We start from the raw sequence: 23,267 nt of genomic DNA on the forward strand, positions 1-23,267 counted from the left end.
TGCATGTCTTTGGGTTTGAGGTGAGTTTCTTTTAAGCAGCATATAGATGGGTCTTGCTTTTTTATCCATTCTATTACTCTGTGTCTTTTGATTGGTGCATTTGGTCCATTTACATTCAGGGTGACTATTGAAAGATATGTACTTATTGCCATTGCAGGCTTTAGATTCATGGTTACCAAAGGTTCAAGGTTAGCTTCTTTAGTATCTTACTGTCTGAAAGGTAAGGAGCGACACATAGCAGCAATTCACCGGAGAGTTCTGCTTTATTAGGGAAAGGTGCTGGGTTATATAGGAAGGGGCATGAATTGATTGAGGTGTCACTTCTACGGGGCTGGTGGCTGTTGGCTAGGTGCTGGGATTGGGAGGGGGGCGAGAGGTGATTGGGCTTCAGGTGGCGCCGGCGGGAACTGAGGACCCCGAAGAGAAGCCGGAATTTTGCCATCTTACTGGTGGGGACCCTTCATTCCCCCCTTTCTCCTCTATGGGTTTGTGGACGTTGCCTTCTCTCTGACTGCTTCTTGCTGAACAGGGGCGTAGAAGGGAGTGAGGGTTTGAGGATTGGGAGGAAAGGGTTGATAGGATTCTCCACAGTAAGGATGAGTAGATGTGGACTTCTTCAGGTTGGAAATTAATGAAGGTTCTTTGTAACTATAGGTCAAGGACCTGTTGATTCTAATGGTGCTAAGAGGATATGGGTGTCAGGAGCCAGGCGTCTGCGGCCATTGTTTCCAGGAACAGTTTCCAGTGGAGAGAGAGGTCCATCTCAGCATGTGGTGAGGAGGTCATGTGAGGCTGAGGAATCTTCTGTGGCCAGAAGCTGGTAGTTCCTGAGTAAAAACTGGTTGAAAGCTTGATTAGAGATTTTTCTGACTTGGGATTTGATGAACTTTATTATACAGGGTAAGAAGAGACAGGCAAGAAGAATGATTATTATGGGGCCTGCAATGGGCCAGAGCTAGGTGAGGAGGGGGTTTGTTAGTATTGAAGAGAATGGGTTGGAATTGGAAGCAGAGTGGAGACTGGAGGCAAGGTCGGTGAGTTTGGTAATGTCAGTTTCTACAATGCCGGATTCGTTGATGTAATAGCAGCACTATTGTCAGAAGAAGACGCAGGTGCCGCCCTTCTTGGCTGTAAGCAGATCTAGGGCCTGCAGGTTTTGAAGGGTGACCTTAGCTAGCGAAGTGACCTGTCTTTGGAGAGAGGCTAGGGAATCGGCAGTGGATGTCAGGGCTTCCTCAAGTTTGGCGTTGAGATCTCTAACTGCCCATAGAGAGTGACCCAAGGCTTCTCCCGAAAACCCTGCCCCAATGGCTGAGGTGATCAAAGAGCTACTGACCATGATGGGAAGGAAAGCAGCTCTTTTTGTGCATGAGGGCAAGGGAGGTTGGAGGTCAAGAAATTCTGCCATGCTGTTAAGTGTAAGCTGTGGGATTAGGGTGATGAGAATGCAGGGTGTATTAGAGTTGAGAGGCACTGAGTTGAAAAGACTGCCATTACACTAAAAGAAGTGTCCCGGTTGTGTAAAAGTCTTAGAGCCGGAGGTAGGGGTGTAGATAGAGAGGCAGTGAAGTGCACTGGAGGGGGGTGGAATTGGGCCTACACAGTGGTGGATGGTGAGATTATCTGTGTATTCTGGTTCCCATAGGGGTATGTCTGCCAGGGGGCGGAGAGGTTGTCCTTCTGCATGGAAGGAGTAGTTGGAAATATTAAGGGGCACGGCGGCCAGCAGTGGGCGCTGTAGTGATGCGCACAAGAAACAATTGGCTGTGTTAAGGGTGTGGTTGAGAAAGATGGTGGTGTCCTGAATGAGCTGTAATGAAGAGTAGGAGAAATGGGAAGAGGGGCGGGGATAAGAAGATGAAGAGGCACCATCAAGAGTTTGGATAATGACTTTTTCGGAATGTCTGATATCTGATGCAACTTGAGAGATCTGGGAATGAGAGGGAACATACTTTTGAGAGATATGAAGGGTACCGTGGGGGTCGAGGACCCCCCCCCATAGTAAACTGAGGCTGTGACTCTGGCAGCTCATCGAGAGTCCCAGGGATCTGGGATTGATAAGGAGAATGAGCCGTTGGGATATTTCATGAAATGGTTGGAGGAGTAATACTGTGGGTACTGGAAGTTACTCATGTAGTGAATGGCACAAGACCAGTAGGGACATCTCCTGTAGGTGTCTGGCCATCGCCTGCAATAGGCTTGTTTTTGGTCATAGAGGAAGCAGAGGTAGGGAGAATAAGGGTAGCTGCTAGTGAACACTTCAGTGGAGGGAGGAAAGTGGAGGTATAAAGGCTCAGAGCAGCTTTTCAGAGGGCAGTCTGGTGTGGCAATGAGGGCAGTAACTTTTGTTTGATGCTGTGTGTAAGTCTGTCTGACTTTGAATCGCCATACAAAGGAGGCTGGGGTGGTGGGGAAGACAATAGGAATGAGGAAAAAAAGCGAGAGAGCAGTAAAGGAGGAAAAAGTCATGATTCGGGTATGGATGGCAAAGGGGGTAAACGGGATTTTGGAGGAAAGAGGACAGTAAGGTCAGGAGTCTGGAGGGAGGGAGAGTCTGTAAACTTTTGTAGGTTAAGAGATCTTTTAGGTGATGTGGGGACAGAATGGTAAGGGGCGCCCTGAATGTCAGTTTATGAGCTTCTTTCTGCAAGAGCTGTCTAGCGGCTAATGCTCGTAGGCAGGGGGCTCATCCCCGAACTGTGGGGTCTAATTGCTTGGAGAGATAAGCTACTGGGGCAAAGGATGGGCCATAATATTGGCCTAGGACTCTTAGAGCTTGACTGGACCTCTCATGAATGTATAATGAGAAGGGCTTCGACAAATCAGGAAGATGGAGAGCTGGGGCTTCCACAAGGGCTTGACAGAGCTTAATGAAGGAGTGTCGGGGTGAGGAGGATAATGGTTTTTTAGGGGGGGCTCTTGCTGAGGTTGTATAGGGGTCTTGCCAACAGGGAGCAGGGAGAAGTTAGGGATCTACGCTCTAAAATATCTAGCCAGGCTTAGAAAGGAAAGGATTTCTGTCTTGGTTTTGGGAATGGGCAGGTCAGAGAGGAGCTATTTTCTGTCTAAGGTAATGGACTTTCTTTGTTGAGATAGAAGGAATCTGAGGTAAGTGACAGGAGGGGAAGAGATTTGAGCTTTGACGGGGGATACTCGGTAACTTCTGGACGCTAGAAGGTTAAGTAGGGAGGCAGTGTCAAGTTGAGACTGTTCTCACGAGAGACTGCAGAGTAGAAGATTGTCCATGTATTATAATAAGGTGGACTTGGAGTGATCATGATTAAACTGTTTGAGGTCCTGAGCTAGGACCTGTCTAAAAATATGGGGACTATCTTGGAAGCTTTGTGGCAAAACTGTCCAAGTGAGTTGTTCAGAATGTCTTGTGTATGGGTCCGTCCAGGTGAAGATGAAAAAATCTTGGGAGCAGGGGTCTAGAGGGATAGAAAAATGGGTCTTTGAGATCTAGGACTGAGAAGTGGGAAGCCGAGGCAGGGATCTGCGATAAAAGGCTGTATGGATTTGGAACTAAGGGATGGATAGGGACAACAGCTATGTTGATGAGGTGAAGGTCTTGGACAAGGCAGAAAGATCTATTGGTTTTTTTAACAGCTAATATGGGGGTATTAAATGGGGAGTGAGTGGGTCTGAGGTAATTTTTGTTTAAGAGATCTTGAATGATGGGTTGGAGGCCTATGAGGGCTGAAGTGGTTAGGGGGTGTTGGGCCTGACAGATATACTGAGAGGGGTCATGTAATTTGATAGAGGCAGGGGGACATAGGGCTACGGAGGGGCTTGTAATTTCTCAAACTTTGGGATTTACAGGGTGTATGAGGGTGGAACTAGAGCTTTCATTGTGTAGAGGGGGGTCGTTGGCTATGAGTGCCATCAGAAAGGGAGTACTGGGGGCTGTGGGAGTGGTTATAGTTATGGAAACGTGGAGGAGGGAAAGGATGTCTCGTCCTAGTAAAGGGATGGGACACTGGGGCATAACCAGGAAGGAGTGGGAGAAAGGTATGGAATTGTCTAGGATTGTGCATAAAAGGGGGGGGGTTAATGGGAAAATCTGTTTACCTCTTACCCTGACTATAGGAGTAATGGCAGGCATGGTAGGGCTCCGGTATTCTCGCAAGACTGAGAAGGTGGCTCCTGTATCTAGGAGGAAGGAGATGGGGCAACCGTCTACTGTTAAAGTAACCCTGGGCTCCTGTTTGGTGATGGAAATGGTCGGGCGGGAAGCCCCCGGGCCCCGTCAATCTTATTCTGCCAGCCCCACTATGGCAGGCTTAGGATGAGGGTTGTTCGTCCAGCTTCCCCTTCGGGTGGTTGGGCAATCAGACCCCCAGTGGCCCTTTTTGTGGCATCTGGGGCATGGGATGGTAGAAGATCTGGGGGAGGGGCACGCCCTTGACCAATGTCCCTCTTTTCCGCACTTGAAACAAGCTCCTGGGGGGGGGGCTTGTTTGTAGAGGGGCGCCCAGGTTGTGGTTTTATCAGCTGGGCTAACATCTGGAAATTGGCCTGATCAGGCTTTTGTTTACGGCGTTCTTTCTCCTCCTCCCGGTTATGGAAGACTTTAAAGGCCACTGTTAGGATCTCAGTCTGTGGGGTAGTGGGGCCCTGTTCTAACTTTTTGAGTTTAGCTTTAATGTTGGGGTAGCCTTGAGCTAGGAAGTATGTCATAAGGACATGTCTTCCTTCAGGTGTTTCTGGGTCCAGGCTGGTATACTGTAATAGGGCTTGAGTGAGTCTGTCTAAGAACTCAGAGTGGGTTTCGTCTCTCTTTTGAATTATGTCTTGGAGCTTTTGAAAATTGACTACTTTACGAGCTGCCTTTTTCAGACCTGCTATTAAGCAGGAGGCAAAAATATCTCAAGAGCAGAGACTCATGGCGGTGTTACAATCTCAGTGTGGGTCTTGTTCGGGGACAGCAGTGGGGCCAGGGGGATAGGTGGGGTCAGTCCTGTGGGTTTCGGTAGCCTGCATTTGGGCGAAGTCTCAAACTCGTCTACATTCTTCAGGGAGGAGAGTATTGGCCAGGAGCATGAAAATGTCATGATGTGTGAGGCTGTAAGACTGGAGGGTCCATTGAAACTCCCTGATGTATGTCATGGGATCAGTGGAAAAGGAACTTAGGCGTTTCTCTAGTTGGGCTAAATCTCTTAAGGAGAAAGAGACGTGAATGCGCACGATGCCTTTGGATTTTGCTACCTCCCGGAGGGGGGCGATAATTTTGGGAGGCTCTCGGGACTGAGTCTGAGGGGGACTGAAGGGTTCTGGCTCAGTCTGTGGGGGAGTGACGCGGTCTAGCTGTGCCTAGTCGAGCAGGTCCTGAAGTGCAGAAGGGGGGCAAAGAAAATAAAGAAAGATAGAATCGGTCCCACATGTCGCCAGCTAGCAGCTCAGCTGCTTACTTCTGCCGCTCTAGTTGGGCTTGAACTCATGACTCTGAATTAAGAGTCCCATGCTCTACTAACTGAGCTGCAGCAGGGCTCTAGTTAATTGCTTATGGAATGCGTAAACAGAATGTTCTTTGTTCTCCATTCCTGCCACATCCGCAAGTGGGGGAAGGGCATATTTAGAAGCAGGGGCGGTGTTTCTACACATCTTTAAGGTCTCCCTATTTTCAGAGTGAGGAGTCTTGGCAAGATATGTTTTTGTGGACAGATAACTTCTAAGGACTGCACATGTTTTTGTGGACAGATAACTTCTAAGGACTGCACCAGTTTTTGTTTAGCTTGTGCTTTCCCATGTTGCGTTCAGACATGGGGGGAGGTGCTTTCCCATTCTCTCTACAAACATGTGAGAAGACAAAGGCGGTCCCTAACAGGGGAGAAACAGGTGATGAGGGCAAAGATGGAGGAGGCCCTTGGGACCTAGTTAAAGGGGGGGCTGAAAGGCTCAGGCTTAATCTGCGGGGGACGAAGGCGGAGGAGGTGAGATGGAGGAGGAGATGGTGGGGGAGGAAGGGAGAAGGGCTATTGTAGGAGAAGAAGGGGAAGGGAGTGAACGGGAGGCTTTTGCGGGGGTGGTGGCTTGCAGGCTAGGAGAACTTGGGAGGGGGCGGGGAGAGGAGGAGGCGGAAAGCTTCGATATAGGGAATCTCCTTCCATTTTTTCAGGCGCTGGCAGTAGTTAAAAAGATTGCGAGTGATGTTAGGATTAAGAGTTCCCCCTGCAGGCCATTGGTTGTTATTGTCTAGGGGGTATGTCGGCCAATCTTTGGAGCAATATTTACGGAGAAGTTTTGGTTTTATATCAGGCGTCAGGGAGAGGGTAGCCAGATGCTTAAGCAGGCATTCAAGAGGTGAACCTTCAGGGAGGGATGAGGAGGCTCCCATGGCTAAAGGACAGAGAAGGAGACAAACAGGGGAAGACGAACAGAGATCCTCGGACTGGAAGCAGACCACAAGGAGACAAAGGGCGTCCCCGATGATCCTTGGTGGTCTGCGGAAACTCGTATATGAGTCGGAATTTCTTAGGAAGTGTGGGTCGTCACCCAGACTTCCCTAAGAAGGCAGAGTGCCGGAGTCTCGAGGTACCTAGCGCTAGGCGTTTTCGGCAGATGGAGCAGAAGGAGGAGGGGGGGAAAGGGAACGTTCTCATCCACAAAGGAGTCACCTCGTTTATGGCTGTTGGAGGGGGGTGCCTGAGAGTCGGCCGCAGCCGTGAAGGCCTGAGGCAGGGATTTATGACTGTTGGAGGAGGGGCCTGAGTGTCCGCCGCAGCTGTAAAGGCTTGAGGTGGGGATTTATGGCTGTTGGAGGAGGGGCCTGAGGGTCCGCCGCAGCCATGAAGGCCTGAGGCGGGGAGAGTTCCCTCCTCATCCCCGAGCGTCAGGGCCTTGCCGGACGATCATGGTCAATGGCACTGCAATAGCTCGGGGAAGAGTGGCCCACTCCGGGGGGAAAACTTACCTAAAGGCCAGAGAGGAGTGGTGAGTGTGAGGAGCCAGCGCCGGAAAAAGAGGACGAGGGCAAGCTGCTGCTGGTGTCGGGGGGAAGACGGGGCCCAGTTGGGGTGTCCCGTCTCCCGGGTTTCGGCACCAATGAAAGGAAAGGAGCGACACATAGCAGCAATTCACCGGAGAGTTCCGCTTTATTAGGGAAAGGTGCTGGGTTATATAGGAGGGGGCATGAATTGATTGAGGTGTCACTTCTACGGGGCTGGTGGCTGTTGGCTAGGTGCTGGGATTGGGAGGGGGCCGAGAGGTGATTGGGCTTCAGGTGGCGCCAGCAGGAGCTGAGGACCCCGAAGAGAAGCCAGAAGTTTGCCATCTTACTGGTGGGGACCCTTCACTGTCTAACTTAACTCACTTATTGAGCTCTTATAAACACTGTCTGGTGATTCTTTACTTCTCTCCCTTCTTATTCCTCCTCCTCCATTCTTTATATATTGGTTGTTTTATTCTGTGCTGTTTTGTGTTTCCTTTAACTGCTTTTGTGTGTAGTTGATTTTATTTTTTGCCTTTAGTTAGTATTTGGTTGGTGTGCTTTCTTTGCTGTGATTTTATTTTCTCTGGTGACATCTGTTTAGTCTTAGGAGTGCTCCCATCTTGAACAGTCCCTCTAAAATACCCTGTATAGGTGGTTTGTGGGAGGCAAATTTCCTCAACTTCTGCTTGTCTGGGGATTGTTTAATCCCTCCTTCATATTTAAATGATAATCATGCTGGATACAGTATCCTTGGCTTAAGGCCCTTCTGTTTCATTGCTTTAAATATATCATGCCATTCTCTTCTGGCCTGTAAGGTTTCTGTTGAGAAGTCTGATGATAACCTGATGGGTTTTCTTTTGTAGTTTACCTTTTTCCTCTCTCTAGCTGCCTTTAAAACTCTGTCCTTGTCCTTGATCTTTGCCATTTTAATTATTATATGTCTTGATGTTGTCCTCCTTGGGTCCCTTCTGTTGGGAGTTCTGTGTACTTCTGTAGTCTGATCGATTATTTCCTCTCCCAGTTTGGGGAAGTTTTCAGCAATTATTTCTTCAAAGACACTTTCTATCCCTTTTTCTCTCTCTTCTTCATCTGGTACCCCTATAATGTGGATATTGTTCCTTTTGGATTGGTCACACAGTGCTCTTAATATTGTTTCATTCCTGGAGATCCTTTTATCTCTCTCTGCATCAGGTTCTATGCATTCCTGTTCTCTAGTTTCTATTCCATCAATGGCCTCTTGCATCTTATCATTCTGCTTATAAATCCTTCCAGAGACTGTTTCATTTCTGTAATCTCCCTCCGGACGTCATCCCTTAGCTCTTGTATATTTTTCTGCAGCTCCATCAGCATGGTTATGACCTTTATTTTGAATTCTTTTTCAGGAAGACTGGTTAGGTCTATCTCCTTCTCAGGGGTTGACTCTGTGATTTTGGTCTGTCTCAAATTCTGACTTTTCATGGCAATAGAGATAGTTTGAGGAATTTGCGCTTGTGATGGCTGGGAGAACGTCCCTTCTTGTTGGTTTGTGGCTTTCCTCTTCTGGGAGAACAGCAACCTCTAGCGGCTTGTGCTGGGTAGCTGCATGCAGACAGGGCTTCTGATTCTTGCCTGGCTGCAATGGAGTTTAGCTCGGTGGTTGTTGTGGGCATGACCTGCCTCAAGGTGCTGCTCCGATATTGCGGAGCCGCATCAGAGGGGAAACGGCCAGAAGGCTATTTATCTCTGTGAGGGGCCTCTAAGGTGTGCTGCTGCCCAGGGGGTTAGGGTGCCCGGAGTTCCCTGGGATTCCCAACTGCTGGGTGAGTGTCCTGGGTCACTTCAGTCCAGCTATGGGGTCCCTGTCCCTTTAAGACTTTCAAAAAGCACTCCCTTTTCTTTGTCCCCAGGGCACCAGCTGCAGGTACCTGCTCACAGGTCTTACTGTCCTGTTTCCCTAGTTTCAAGCACCCCACGCATGCGCTGTGTCTGCGCTCTGGTGCGGATGTCTAGGGCTGGCTATTTAGCAGTCCTGGGCTCCCTCCCCCTCCCTGCTCCAACTCCTCTCCTCCCGCCGGGAGCTGGGGTGAGGTCCCATGGGGCTGCAGCTTGTATCTTACCCCCTTCGCGAGGTGCTGGGTTTTCACAGATGGATGTAGTCTGGCTGTTGTCCTGTGTGTTCTGGTCTTTTAGGAAGAGTTGTATTTGTCGTATTTTCAAAAATATATGTGGTTTTGGGAGGAGATTTCCGCTGCTCTACTCACCCTGCCATCTTGGCTCCACTGGTAGGTTTGCTAATATTTTGTTGAGTATTTTTGCATCTACGTTCATCAGGGATATTGGTCTGTAGTTTCTGTTTTGGTGGGGTCTTTGCCTGGTTTTGGTATTAGGGTGATGTTGGCTTCATAGAATGAGTTTGGGAGTATTCCCTCCTCTTCTAATTTTTGTAAAACTTTAAGGAGAATGGGTATTATATCTTCTCTGTATGTCTGATAAAATTCTGAGGTAAATCCATCTGGCCCGGGGGTTTTGTTCTTGGGTAGTTTTTTGATTACTGCTTCAATTTCGTTGCTGGTAATTGGTTTGATTTCATAATTTTTGATCATTTTTTTGTAGCCTTAGAAGGAATGTGGAGTGAAAATCAGAAAGGTTCATTTTAATTATTTTAGCAATATTGTAGCTTTAGTATGATTTGAAGAGTAATTTTTTATAAGCACCAAACTCACATACAGATAGAATTTTAAAACCCTTATAATTTAAGCCTGATATAAAGAGATCAGACATGTAATGTGTCTACCACCATGCTTGGCACATCAGGAGTGTTCAGTAAAAATTAGTTTTTTTCCCTGCCTTTAATACCTCAAATAGTGTTGCTGCCAAACAGCTGCGTCTGGAAAGGTCTCTCCCTGTGCACTAGGCGAAGCACTAGGAGAAACCTGAACCTGGAGAGGGGTGATTTTTTGACTCTGGTCGAGAAAGAATTCTCAAGCAGGTCAGATGAGTGTAGGTAAGGAAGGAATTCATTAAAACAAGAGCAGCAGGGAAGGGCAGCTGCCTTGCAGGCAGCAGAGAACAAGAAATTGCAGAGGGAAAGTTCTTGGCCTAGGGCAGATTCCCTTGCCAACTCCTGAAGCAGAGTCATCTGGCATCCTGTGTCTGCTTGGGTCTGCATGGCATGGGGACTAGCCACTACTACTCCAGGATTTGGAGGAGCCATGGATCACAGGATGGAGTGAGATTATGTTCTGAGAACTTCCCAAAGAAAGGAGATTTCCAGGTCAGCTACCAAGAGCAGATCACACAGCTGCAGTTTCATTCATCCAGGTCACCCAGGCAACAGAAACATGCAGGTCCAAATCTGAGCTTTCAGCAGCGCCTTCCTACTTAATAGGAGTAAAGTGGAGACAGAGTGAAGACTTGGAAATAAAATGAAATAGCATAGAGACAAATCGCAATAATTTGAGCAGTGAGAAAACTTTATTTGAAAGTATGCACTTAAGGAAAGGAAAATGCAGGCATTCACAGAGAGGAGGCACACTGAAAGTTTGGGGATTCTGTCTTTTTTACACAACAGGGGGTTAAGAATACCATACAAGAGGCATATACTCAAGTAGTGTTGTTGCACTAGGAGAAATCTCAACTTCTACATAACAAACTTTACAAAACTAAGTAAGTTTAAAAGAAATGTAATGGGGCAAAGGGCAGAGGGGGTGGTTGTTGGGCATAGGCTTGACTTGTGGTCTCAAGGTGTTTATCTTTGGTGAGAGACACAGTGTCTCCTCCTTTCCTTTATTATCAGACCTCCAGCTAATTCTGCTAAATAAACCTAACACAAGGGGTTTATTTATTCTGTTCTTCTCCAAGATAGTGGTTACTCTCAAGCAGTGAGGACATATCAGTTAAGACTGCTTGCCCTGCCTTGAGGTAGACTGTGAGGTTATTGCCTAATTAGCAGAGAATATGTTAGGAATTTTACTTTTCAACTCTCTGCTTTTGAAAATGGAATATTAGTCTTAAGATGGGGTCACTCCTGTTCTTACTATACTGTTTATATCTCAGCATTTTTCATCATAGCCAGGAAAAGTTAATCATGATGCTTGTCCCATGTCCTTGGCCCTACCTCATTGTCGCGACCAGCTGTCATTCATCACAGCCCATTAAAAACCCAGTTTTATACTTGTATAGTTTTTCAACCTAAGCCTAACACTTGGATCCAATTTATTTGAATTAATTGCTTCTGCTTCTTCATTTATTCTTATATATTTTTAAATTTCTTTTTGAATCTTGATTTTATTAGCTCTCTTGAACACTCTTGGGTAAATGAAGTCCTTCATTTTACTCACTAGTATCTTTAAGAAACTAGGTAACCTAGCCTGAACTTTTAAAATACTGTTGAAATAAAAATATTGATTAGTAAACCATAGTGGAAAAAATCTGTTTTGGCCCTTTATCTTTCTAGGTTCTCCACCTGGAAACTTGCAAATTTAGACTGGCAAAATACAGATCAACAAAAGAAAAGCAAACAGAAGTTTATTAATATGTGCATTATGCACACACATAGGAGTACTCAATGATGAGTACCTAAAGGGGGTAGTTATAACTTGAGCTTATATAGCATCTCAACAAAAAAATACATTTTAAGAGAAGAGACAAGACAAAGGAAAAGGACTGTGAGTTTCTTGGGTAACAAATGGTAAACAAATGGGAGAAATGGATCCTAAGGGTTAATTAGTAAAGTTTGCTATGTAGATATGTAGATTCCTATGGTATTCCATGTAGAATTATCTCTGGTGGTTAGCTTCTTCCTTCCTGGTAGAGGGGAGGGAACACCTTTATGATAACTTCTAGGCAAATAAAGGTAAGCAGAGTGTTTATTTTATGTATCTGCTTCTTCCCAATAGCCTTCAGCTTAAAATAATCCTTATGTCAAAGCACCATATTTTGGGGTGGGGTATTTTGCTACCCTTTAAAATTAAACCATTTTCTTTATGGTTCTCCCAAAATTGACTCATAATTTTGTAGTATTATTTTAATCCAAGATTTGACCTGTGTAGCCAAGAAATAATTATTTTGGTGTCCCTTAAAGTCAGATAATTGGCATCAACATTTGTGAAGAGGGGGAGGAAAGGGAGAGTCAAATTTTGGCAACTTTTCAAGAACATAATGGACCCACAAACCAGAGATTATAAGCAAATGTTTTACAACATGCAACTTTCTGCCTGGTTATCTGATTCTATAGTGGTTTGTGCATTTTATTGGATTATGAAAGAGCCCTGGAAATGTTGCCTCAGTTCACTGGTATGCTCTGAATGTTATCTAAGTGATATTGTTAGGCAGAAAGACAGAAATGGGCAGGATGGAAAGGAGAAAGGGCCCCCCAAAGATGACTCAGGGAGTTGATCAAACAGAATCAGAAAGACAAAAATGACACAGAGAGTTAATCAGATGAAGCCATAGGGTCCAAGAGTGACTCAGGAAATGTCCAGGGTCCCCCCAGATAAGAAACATCAGAAGCACAGACACAGCACATCCCCCATTTCACCAATTAGAACAAGCTTAGAGAGCCGACAGCTCTCAATCAAGGACCTCTCTGCCCTGCCAAAACCACATAAAAGAAGCCTCAGAATGAGCACCCCGGCCTGTCTCACCTTAGGCAGGCCTGCTCTGTTACTCTATGCAGAGTGCACTGAAACGTACTTTGCTTTCTTGACTTTGGTCTCTCGTCTCACTATATCTGATTTCCCAGCGACACCGAGCCGAGTCCTTTCCTTCCTAACAAACTCATTTCAGAACCCTGAACCCCAAAGTCTATTCTTTGAAGTTCCAATCACTTCAAGTACTTGGTATGGTTCTTTTCTATGAGGTTCTGAATCTGTTCTTTGTTGAAGATACAAATTCTAGTAGTTTATGGTAGAAGCATCAGGTAAGCTTTAGAGTAAACAGGAACATTAACAGATTTAATGGCTGTAGTTAATTTATTGCTATTGCTAATTCTATCTTAATAGAGAGAAGTTAAATTCAGTATTGGAGTACAGTATATAACAATTTCTTAGGAGTTTTGATGAGGTGAGGGTTACCCCTGAAGGCAAAAGAGTATTACCTCTGAAGGACAGGGAGGGCACTGACAAATCATCAGGGGCTTCCCATAAAGCATATAATTTCTGAAATGTTTAAGTAATAATATTTTATTACTTAATTAATATTTCAAAATAAACTTAATTTAGGGGAGGTTGAATGTCTCTTGATCTGGTAGCTCTTCCCATGCGACTTGATAATAGTAATACATTAAACAAACATAATTATTTCCCAATATCTCTTTATAAGGATAGCAAGCAAGTCTTAGTGATTCCAGAGGCCCTCTGAGAAGTCTTCATGGTTTTATGTATAAAATTTTTAGTTTTAGGTATAAAGTATACCCTGAAAATTTTATTTGTTCTAAATTTAGGAACTGATTTTGGGAAGGCAAAATTAAGTTTCCAGAGATTTGAGCACTTGATTAGACAGGCTCATGAGTGAAAAACCAATTTAATCAAAGCACAGCAGTCCCCCTTACTGGTGGGGGATTCCTAAACCTCAAGTGGGTGCTGGAAACTCTGGACAGTACTAAACCCTATATACACTGTTTTTTCCTGTATTTACATACCCATGATAAAGTTTAACTTATAAATTAGGCACAGTACAGATTAACAATAATTAACAATAACAGAACAATTATAACAATATATTATAATAAAAGTTATGTGAATGTGGTCCCTCTCACAATATCTTATTATACTGTACTTACCCTTCTTCTTGTGATAACTGAGATGATAAAATTCCTATATGATGAGATGAAGTGAGGAGAACAATGTAGGCATAATGCACATATTAATAAACTTCTGTTTGCTTTTCCCTTGTTGATCTGTCTTTTGCTAGTCTAAATTTGCAAGGTTCCAGGTGGAGAACCTAGAAAGATAAAGGGACAAAAAAGATTTTTTCCTCTATGGTTTACTAATCAATATTTTCATTTCAACAGTATTTTAAAAGTTCAGGCTAGGTTACCTAGTTTCTTAAGGATATGTCAGCAAGATAATCTGCTTCTGGACCATACTTAACAGTGGGTAACAAACTGTAGAAAGTGAAACCATGGATGAGATGGGGATTACTGTACAAATAAAGATTTGAAAAGAAACAGAAGATAACACTATTGTAAGTGAAGAGCCTCTGTGCTCTGGGGTTTTTTTCCCCTTAAATTATTAAGGACATGATAAAGGCAACTTTTTAATTTTAATTTTTTACTGAAGTATAGTTGATATACAATATTATATTGGTTTCAAGTATAAAACACAGCGATTCAATAGTTACACGCATTAAATCCTCACCCCGAACAAATAGTTATTAACATTGAAAGATGTTACAGAACCACTGACTACACTCTCCATGCTGCACTTCCATCCCCATGACCAACTTATATTACAATTGAGATTTGGTGCCCCTTTATCCCCCTCACCCACCCTATCCACTTACCCCAACCCCTCTCCCATGATAACCTCCAGCCACTTTTCAGTGTCTATGAGTCTACTACTGTTTTGTTCCTTTTGTTTTGTTTTTAGATTTTAAAGGCAACTTAAGTCATAGAAAATTATTCTTGAAAGACATAGAATCTCTAGGCAAGATTACACTTAAAGAATGGCCTTTTATACTGTAGGAGGAAACATTCATTGCTAAATAAAGGAAACAAGACTATTTAAACTGAGGGAGTACTGTAAACATTTTAATATATTTTATAGCTTTGTTTCAGGCTCAGGTATTATAAACCAAGGTAAATAAAATTCACTTTCTAAACTTTGTCCTTTTTTATACTCTCTTGTATTCTTTTAGAGGATCTGTGAGGTCAAAATGATTTTCATAATAATACTAAAATGTTATTTGTCTTTTTGACTCTCACCCTTTCATGAGCATACAATATTTTCCAGAGGCTATGATATTGCAATAGATTAAATGCAGAAGCAGATACAAGGATTCATTTCTCTTCTGTGAGCTCAGATAGTAAAGAGATTTGCAAAAAATGTGAAACAATGCTATTCTTTTCAGGAAAATTCTGGTTTGAAAAATATAGTTATTTTTCATAAAAATTAGGTCATTTAGATTAACATGCAATGTGTTTCTCATTGCTACTTTCCAATGAATCAATATTTTTTAACTTTCTCATTTTTAGTCTCATATGGTAAATATCAATAGTTATAACTCACATTATAATCCACGTAACCAAAAGCTCTTTGAGGTTCTCAACAATTTTTAAGAGTATAAAGGAGTCTGGGAATCAAAACTCTGCTTTAGAAAAAAAACTTCTTTTTCCTTGAAAAACCAAAGTACATACAAATATACTGTTGTAATTCTCTGTTACTGTTACTCCTTGAAGACCCTCAACCACCTATATTAATTCTAAATTTTAACCAAAGTGGCTAACTGTGGGTAAAATTGCAGTATTTCCAGAATCTCTCTCTCTCCCCCCCTTTAGTGCACTTCCATATCAACAGGGGTTCCTAAGGGGTGGAGAAAGGTAGTTCATCTCCATATTAATTGGTAATTACCTGGGCAACCCAGGGCTTATCTGAACCTGAGAGGTTGGAGGGGACGGGTATTCGCTTGCTTCTGATGGAGCAGGAGAGAGACGACCCCGGACCGCTGTTTGTAAACAATAAATGGGTTTTAAACTTTATTTCTCCCTTTGACTGATTTCGGTTTCAGCTAGGTATTTTGCCCCGGGATATCCTCTCCCCAGAGTTACACTAACCTTTATTATAAAAAGACAGGTGCAGGGTAGATAATTGAGAACTGTCTGATTTATGCAAGCATTTTAACAGACTAGCAGACCTTTAGAATGTACATGACAAAATTTTCTATAGCCATCAAAACTTTTTCATAACTTCTTAAAATGGTGAAAATGAACATATTCCACAACTCCAAGATATAGCTTCTCTATAGCATTTCAAAGTATGAAGCAAAAGGATATCAATTTAGCATTATGCTTAGTATAAACCAGTGTTTCAACATTTTACTTATAAAATAGCTGTGCAATGATTAACCATTAATTTACTCAATTTAATGTCAGGCCACAACTTTTAGTTGCTTAAAGATTTTGAAAATTATTCTCAAGCTGGTATACTATAAAACAGTTGTTGTTGAAATAAAGTTTGTCAGAATACTGATTTAATGTAGTTGAAAACAAATTTCTATTTTTCATAATTATAAACATTTTCAAAGTAACATTAATTTATTTGATCAGTAAGCATGTGTGAGTTTAGGAAAAACACCCAAGTAAAATAAAATGCATGCTTGTATTACATTTAACACTAATATAACAGAGAAAAGACTTAATAAAATTTTCCATTAATTATGTAATCTTGGATTCTTAAAACATTTGTGGATCAGCTTGTGCAATATGTTTTATTAAGTCTAGCACATTTAAATTATAAGTTCGATTTTCTTATATTCTGGAAATTTAAGCCTATTTGATTTATATATATGTTTATTCACTCTGAGCTAATTAAACAGTGCTCCTTTAATATTTTTCAGATATATGAAAAGATCTTACAGACACAAGAGGTAAAGGCCTTTCTGATTTTCTGAATACTTTGGAATATTTGTTGTCTTTATAGTTTAATCAGTACTCATAGTTTATTACTCTTATTGGGCAGAAAATATAACTATGCTTATGTTTTACTATTTAACCAGTCTTTCTACATTTGTCATTATGAACCATAGCTGCACTGCATCATTAGTTCATGAAATTTGGCATCAAGAAAAGGATAGCAAAATACCACTCCTCAAAAAGGCAATTAAACAAGCTACAAGATATAAAGAATCCAGCAGAAATAGACTTGAGGTTTTTTCAGCGTATGTTTTAGCCCTAATTCACCTCCAATCCTCTTTCTCTTTTAAAATAATTTCTTCTCACAGCTTTCTTCCTGTATATGATCAGGCAGGACAAAGCATAAATATGGGTTAAAGGGAGATTTTAATCAGGAAATACAGAAGACATTAGAATGAAAAAGAGCACTTGATCTAATGCTAGTAGAAGTCTTGAGAAATCACCTCTCTTGTACTTGGCTACCTGAGTGTAATTATCTGTGCTGTTTATTCATGTTAATATATCTTTAAATTGCATCATACTTTATCATAACTTTACATTTTAAATGGTTCAATGGATGGGTTCAATGAATTATAGATGTAGGTTTCAGGTCTTAATGCCTCTATTTTACACATGAAACTTGTTAATGGAGTTTGACTCTGCAGCTTCCCAGAGACCCCATAAGGGCTCTGGCTTCTTGAGAACCACATTTGTAAGAGACCATTGCCAATGATTTTGAAATGGCATTTTTTTTGGAATGCAGTCAACAGACTTGAGGCAAGACCATCACTAAAATGTATATGGGCAAAACATGTTCGCAAATAAAGAATCCCAAACCTTAGTATCATTGAAAAGATTTGTGGTATCCAACCAATTATGTGAACTCTTAGGATAGGGTATGAGGCTTCACTGTTCTTTCTTAACCACGAAGTTTGAAGAGGTAAATTAAGTCTGTCAATTCCCTCCTCCTCCTCCTCCTCCTCCTCCTCCTCGAGACGCTGCCCTGACTTTTACACGCAAAGGGTTGTCATCAGTGGCCGGCTCGTGGGCCATAAGTAATCTTTGACTCCACCCTCCCCGCCTCAAGGATCTGCTTTCCATCGCCCCATGGCGGTCGTGGCGGACTTCCGCCTCCCGCACCCCCCCGCGGTCACTGCGCTCCTGGATTCTGCTACGTCATATCCGGTCCTTGCGATTGAGGGAACGAACTCGCGCGATGAAGTGTCTGTTCGTCACTGTAGGGACCACCAGCTTTGACGACCTCATCGCGTGCGTATCGGCGCACGCCAGTCGGCAAGTGAGTCGGGGAGGCGAGCGGGCGGGCAGCGTCTTTGTTCGCTGCGCTTGTCGCTTGTGGCTTGTAGCTTGCCACCACCAACCTTACCGCTAGCCTCGGTAACCTTGCCTGACCGCAGCGCTCACTCAGGTGCCGCCGCCCGCTTTGCTAGCTCCTCTACCCGCCCGGCTGGGCCCTCTTCCGGCTCCTCCGCCCCTCAGGGCCTTCTGCCTCTTCGGATCGCTCCCCCGCCCTTTTCCAGCGCCTTCTCCCCGCCCCCGGCTTTTTTCCTCGGGTTCTCCGCCTCCGCCTCTCTGCCCAATAACTTCGCCCCTTCTTCCGCAGGGCCGGGGCTGCTCTTGCCGGCTCCTCCGCTGGCTCGCTTTGGGCCGCGTGGTGGGCGCCGGCCTACTCTGCGCGCTCCGCTGGGCCCGCCAGGCGCGTCGTCCCCGCTCAGCCCCCCCAGCCGCAGCCGCGTTCGCGGCCGGCGTTTTCGGGCGCGCGGCGTCTCCTGAGCGCGCTTTCTCTTCAGGACTCGTGGTTCGCGACCCCCCCATCCGGGAGGCCGAGCGGGCCAATTACTTGGTCTCCTCACTAGTTTTCGACACCTTTTTCAGAGTCGTTGCCTGATCTCATGCCCCTCGAGTGGCCAGTTCTTTCACGGCTTGGTTAGCCAGGTCGCTTACGTCCATTCCGGCTAAGTGAGGTAACTTGTCGGGCCCAGTACAGGGAAAAGTCGTTTTGGAAAACTTACTGAATTCGGTCATTCTGTTTGACAGCCCGTGCTCTGGCCTGAACACCGACCGTAGGGTTCGTTGTTACTGCCGTTTTCACAGTAGCCTGTTGAAAAAGCCCGTTTTTTTTTCTTTTTTCTCTATTTAGATAATCAAGAGACTTGGTTACAACCGGCTTGTCCTGCAAATAGGTAGAGGAAAGGTGGTACCTGAGCCATTCAGTACCGAGTCATTTACTCTGGATGTTTACAGGTACAAGAATTCCTTGAAAGAAGACCTTGAGAAAGCAGATCTTGTTATTAGTCACGCAGGTAAAGTGTTTTAGAATCTCAAAGAGTTTGGTTTTTGGTAGACAGTAACAAATCTTAACTTTTGAGGTAGAGTAAAATCACTAGAGGAACTCACTGTAGCCCTTTTGAATGTAATGCTCGAATATAACAATTTGAGAACATTAGTGGTGAGAATTTGTTTCTGGGTGATAGAAGGATGAGAAAAATTTAGTCACTATAACCCAACTTTAAGAAACCCTTAACACAGAGGGGTAAAATAATTTACCTGATGACACATGCAAAGAGTTGTCGAACTTGAAATTGATATTTGGGCTTAAGCTGCAGGAGTGTTCAGTCAGCTAATTGATTGGATTGGTCATGGAGAAATTAGCTTTGAAAGATTTTGTACATTTTTATTAAAATTGAGTGTGAAATGAATGCTTTCAAAAATGTTCTTTAACAATCACATACTGTGTAACTCATTGCCAGCTTTTTAGAGAACCATCCTGTTGTAGTTAGATTGCCAGTACCTTCAAAAGAACTGTTTTTGGGGAGGATTGCAATTTTGACTGCTGGAAAAGTAAGGAAGTAAGTTTCTTGGTTTTTAAAAAGCCTAGTTTGAAGAGAGGTCTTTCGAAATAGACATTACTACCAGATTTGGTGATTAGAAATGTATACGATAGTAACAGCTTTTGGTATGGTTTTGCATGCTTTGTGTATATAACTTGTTGAATTCTCCCAAACAATCCTATGAACTGTCGTGTCTGCATTTCACAGGAAGAAACTGAGACACAGCGGTTAAGTAACTTGTCTAGTCAGTAAATGGTAAAGTCTGGTGCTAGAGTTTGTTTTAACTACTACCCTAGCATCATCTAAAGATTTTGCCTAGTCACTCATCAGTCTCTTTGCTCCCATTTAAAATAGCTAAATGATTTTAGATTTAAAAGTTGAATTGACCCAAGTATTGTATATATGCACATTAGTGGAGATTTATTCTTGACTATTTTTAGGGTGGTACCTCACAGGCAGAATCATGAACAGTGTTGCAAATTTTTCTTTATTGGTGCGTCTTACTATTGAAGGGTTGCTTTTTCTACTTGTGTTTGAATGGAAGTCCAGTCAGTTTCATGTACGGTGTGTTGAACCTGAGTCTGATTTAGATTCGAGGCTCATACTTAGGGCATAGTACTAGAGGGCAGGTGGCAAAGCACTCAGTCATGGGTCATCAGTGGTAAAAAATATGTTTTTCAAGTCAGTTTTATAACACTTCATTAGAGAGCAACTGATAATTACATTTTTGTCATTTTAAATGTATATAATTAAAAGGCCTGGATTGTAGTGTTGCAACCAAGTTATTTATCTTTTGAGTCCTAGCTGTAAAGCTTGGTGCAACACCTTAATTTTTTTTAAAACTGTATTAACACATTTGATTTATTTTTGTAGGTGCAGGAAGTTGTTTGGAGACTCTTGAAAAAGGAAAGCCACTTATAGTGGTTGTAAATGAAAAGTTGATGAACAATCATCAGCTGGAATTGGCAAAGCAGCTCCACAAAGACGGGCATCTCTTCTATTGTACCTGCAGGTATGCTAGAGGCTGATGATTTGACCTCTTTAATCTCTCCCTAGCTCTTCTTGCCCACCTGCCTAACCTTTCTGTCTTTTTGACCTCCTACCTTTTCCCACTTCAACTGTCATTTCTGTGTTGTATTTCTTTCAAGTATCTGTGCCTATTTCATTGCATTTGAGTATCTGTGTATGTGCATGCACATGTATGTATGTTCATCTGGGCATGCAAGTCACAAGAATATAGTTTTTGAATTTGTTTAGATTTTCGTTATTCAAGGAATGCATTTGCTTATTAATTGAAGTTTTGCCTTCAGTAAATGCACTGGAATCCCTAAGTTAAGTTTTTACTCATTCATTAATTCAACTAAACCTAATAAGTGGCAGCCATTACCTTAGGTGCTATGGGTACAGGGGAAATACAAGAGAAAAAGTCCCTTCTCTCATGGTGCTTATGTTCTAGTTGTGGGAGTTAGTAAACAGTTCATAAATAAGCCATCAAGATAGTTTCACATGGTGAAATGTGTTATGAAGAAAATAAGGCAGGATGATGGAATGGCTGTGGTGAGTGAAGACTAATTAGATAAATTCAGGGAAGCCATGACTGGGTATATAACGTTTGAGCTGATACCTCAGTGACAAGGAAGAACTAGTAATGGGAAGCTCTAGAGGCAGAAAGAACAGCAGCAATTGCAAAAGGCCCTAAGTTAGGATTGAGCTTGGAGTTTGGTGCGTTTGAGGAACAGAGGGAAAGTTAGTGTGACAGAAGTATAGTGAGCAAGGAAGAATGTAGTGTAAAAATGAGGTTGGGTGGGGACAGCTCATATAACATATTCTATGTTTAATGAGAAGCCATTGGAATATTTTAAGCAGAGGCATTACTTTATGGTAAGAAGTATTATTTTCTAGAAGTATATTAGAATTCTGCAAGAACTGATCAGCATCACAATAGAAGGATGAAGAAAATTGCTGGTTTTCTTACTAATGCTTCTTGAGACAATAGAAGTCAGGTCAGTAATTGCCAATTGTTTGAGTTTAAAAGCTATCCTAATTTGATGTTGTAAAAAGTAAAGACCTCAGTGAAGTATTACAAAATAGATAATTTTTAAGTTAAAATAAATTGAAATTAAGATAAATGAATCTTAGAAGAAACTGACTAGAATATATTGAGCTTTTCTTTCAACTTTACTGTGTCTCTTAGGCAATTTAAAATAAAAATAAACAGCTGTTTATCATTAAATATTTATTGCATGCCTACTATGTGCCAGGCATTATTATAGACACTTAGCATACATCACTGAACAAAACAGATTCCTATTCTCATGGAGAGGAGACAGATTTATTGATTGTTTCAAGAGCAGTTGTTGGTGTCCTATTCCCTATAATGATGGAGAAGAGGGAATGTCAGGGTGGTTTTATAATAATAGAAGCCATTCTAGAAAGGATTGTGAGTCAGGGGAGAAACCAGTTAATCAAAATTATGTGCACTTCAGATAATGGACATATCTGTCCCTGGATAGTTGAGATTATTAGTGGTTAACAGGCATTTCTAAAGAGAATAAACTCTCACCTTCCTAATTGGTTTACGCAAATCAGTTTTTCCCAGTCACTTTTTTTTGTTTGTTTTTGAGAGGGCATCTCTCATATTTATTGATCAAATGGTTGTTAACAACAATAAAATTCTGTATAGGGGACTCAATTCACAATCATTAATCAACCCCAAGCCTAATTCTCAACAGTCTCCAATCTTCTGAAGCATAACGAACAAGTTCTTACATGGTGACCAAGTTCTTAGATAGTGAATAAGTTCTTACATGGTGAACAATGCAAGGGCAGTCATATCACAGAAACTTTCAGTTTTGATCACGCATCATGGACTATAAACAATCAAGTCAGATATGATGATTGTTTGATTTTTATACTTGATTTATATGTGAATCCCACATTTCTCCCTTATTATTATTATTATTATTTTTTTAAATAAAATGCTGAAGAGGTATGTAGATGCAAGATAAAGGTAGAAAACATAATTTAGTGCTGTAAGAGGGCAAATGTAGATGATCAGGTCTGTGCCTATAGATTTATTAATCCAAGCTAGACAAGGGCAACAAAACATCCACGGATATAGAAGAATTCTCTCAAAACGGGGAGGGGGCGTGAGGTTCTAAGCCTCACCTCTGTTGATCCCCAATTTCTCACCTGATGGCCCCCCTGCGCCCAGTCACTTTTGATGAGTATTTTCATTCTAAATGTTGAATCAGCTTTGATTTTATGTCGGTACATTAAAAAAGAGAAAACATTGTTTTCACAAACATATCCTCTTTGGTTGAAGAGAGGAAGCTATACAAGTCTCCACTTTATTCACTTTTTACAGTTTTTTAGAAGTCTTTTGTTTGTTATATTAATTTCAAGGAAGTCATACACACAAATGCCATAAGAATCAGTAATTGGTTGTATTTTTATTTTAGGTATATCATTTATTTGCCCCAAATCTGGGCTGGGTGGTTGTATGTCTATTCTAATTTAAGTGACTGGTTTAATTAAATTTCTGAATAGCTCTATGTTGTGATTTGGGACCTTATTACCAATGTGCATGGTGGCTGTGCATTGCTTAATTGTATATGTATTTATGATAGCAAATTATTGGCAAAAAAAGTTTTTCCACAATCTTCATGCATGGTCTAGTAAGTCTCCCCAGCTTATTGTTCTTATCTGGTAGCTGTTACTTTAAGTTGCATTTATCCTGTTTTCATAAATTAATTTTACTTCAGATTACATATGCCCAGTCCTGAGAAGTGTTCCAAAGCCATGTGACCACATCTTCTGTGAAATAACATTTCTGAAATATTTCAGTTGACATAAGAGAAAAAGTATGTGTTGGATTGATATTGACATATAGTCTCTT

General features: G+C 42.3%; 1 protein-coding gene across 1 annotated transcript in view; it reads left to right on the plus strand.

Moving 5' to 3' along the window:
- Positions 1 to 17,674: 17,674 nt before the first annotated feature.
- The window catches only part of ALG13 (ALG13 UDP-N-acetylglucosaminyltransferase subunit), a 63,278-nt gene continuing 57,685 nt past the window's right edge, over positions 17,675 to 23,267 (plus strand). The window contains 3 exon segments of the mRNA XM_073227951.1: positions 17,675 to 17,817; positions 18,679 to 18,841; positions 20,243 to 20,381. Coding sequence (XP_073084052.1) covers positions 17,737 to 17,817; positions 18,679 to 18,841; positions 20,243 to 20,381 — 383 coding nt within the window. The 5' untranslated portion in view covers positions 17,675 to 17,736.

This window comes from Manis javanica, chromosome X, assembly GCF_040802235.1.
Source record: "Manis javanica isolate MJ-LG chromosome X, MJ_LKY, whole genome shotgun sequence".
NCBI lineage: Eukaryota > Metazoa > Chordata > Mammalia > Pholidota > Manidae > Manis > Manis javanica.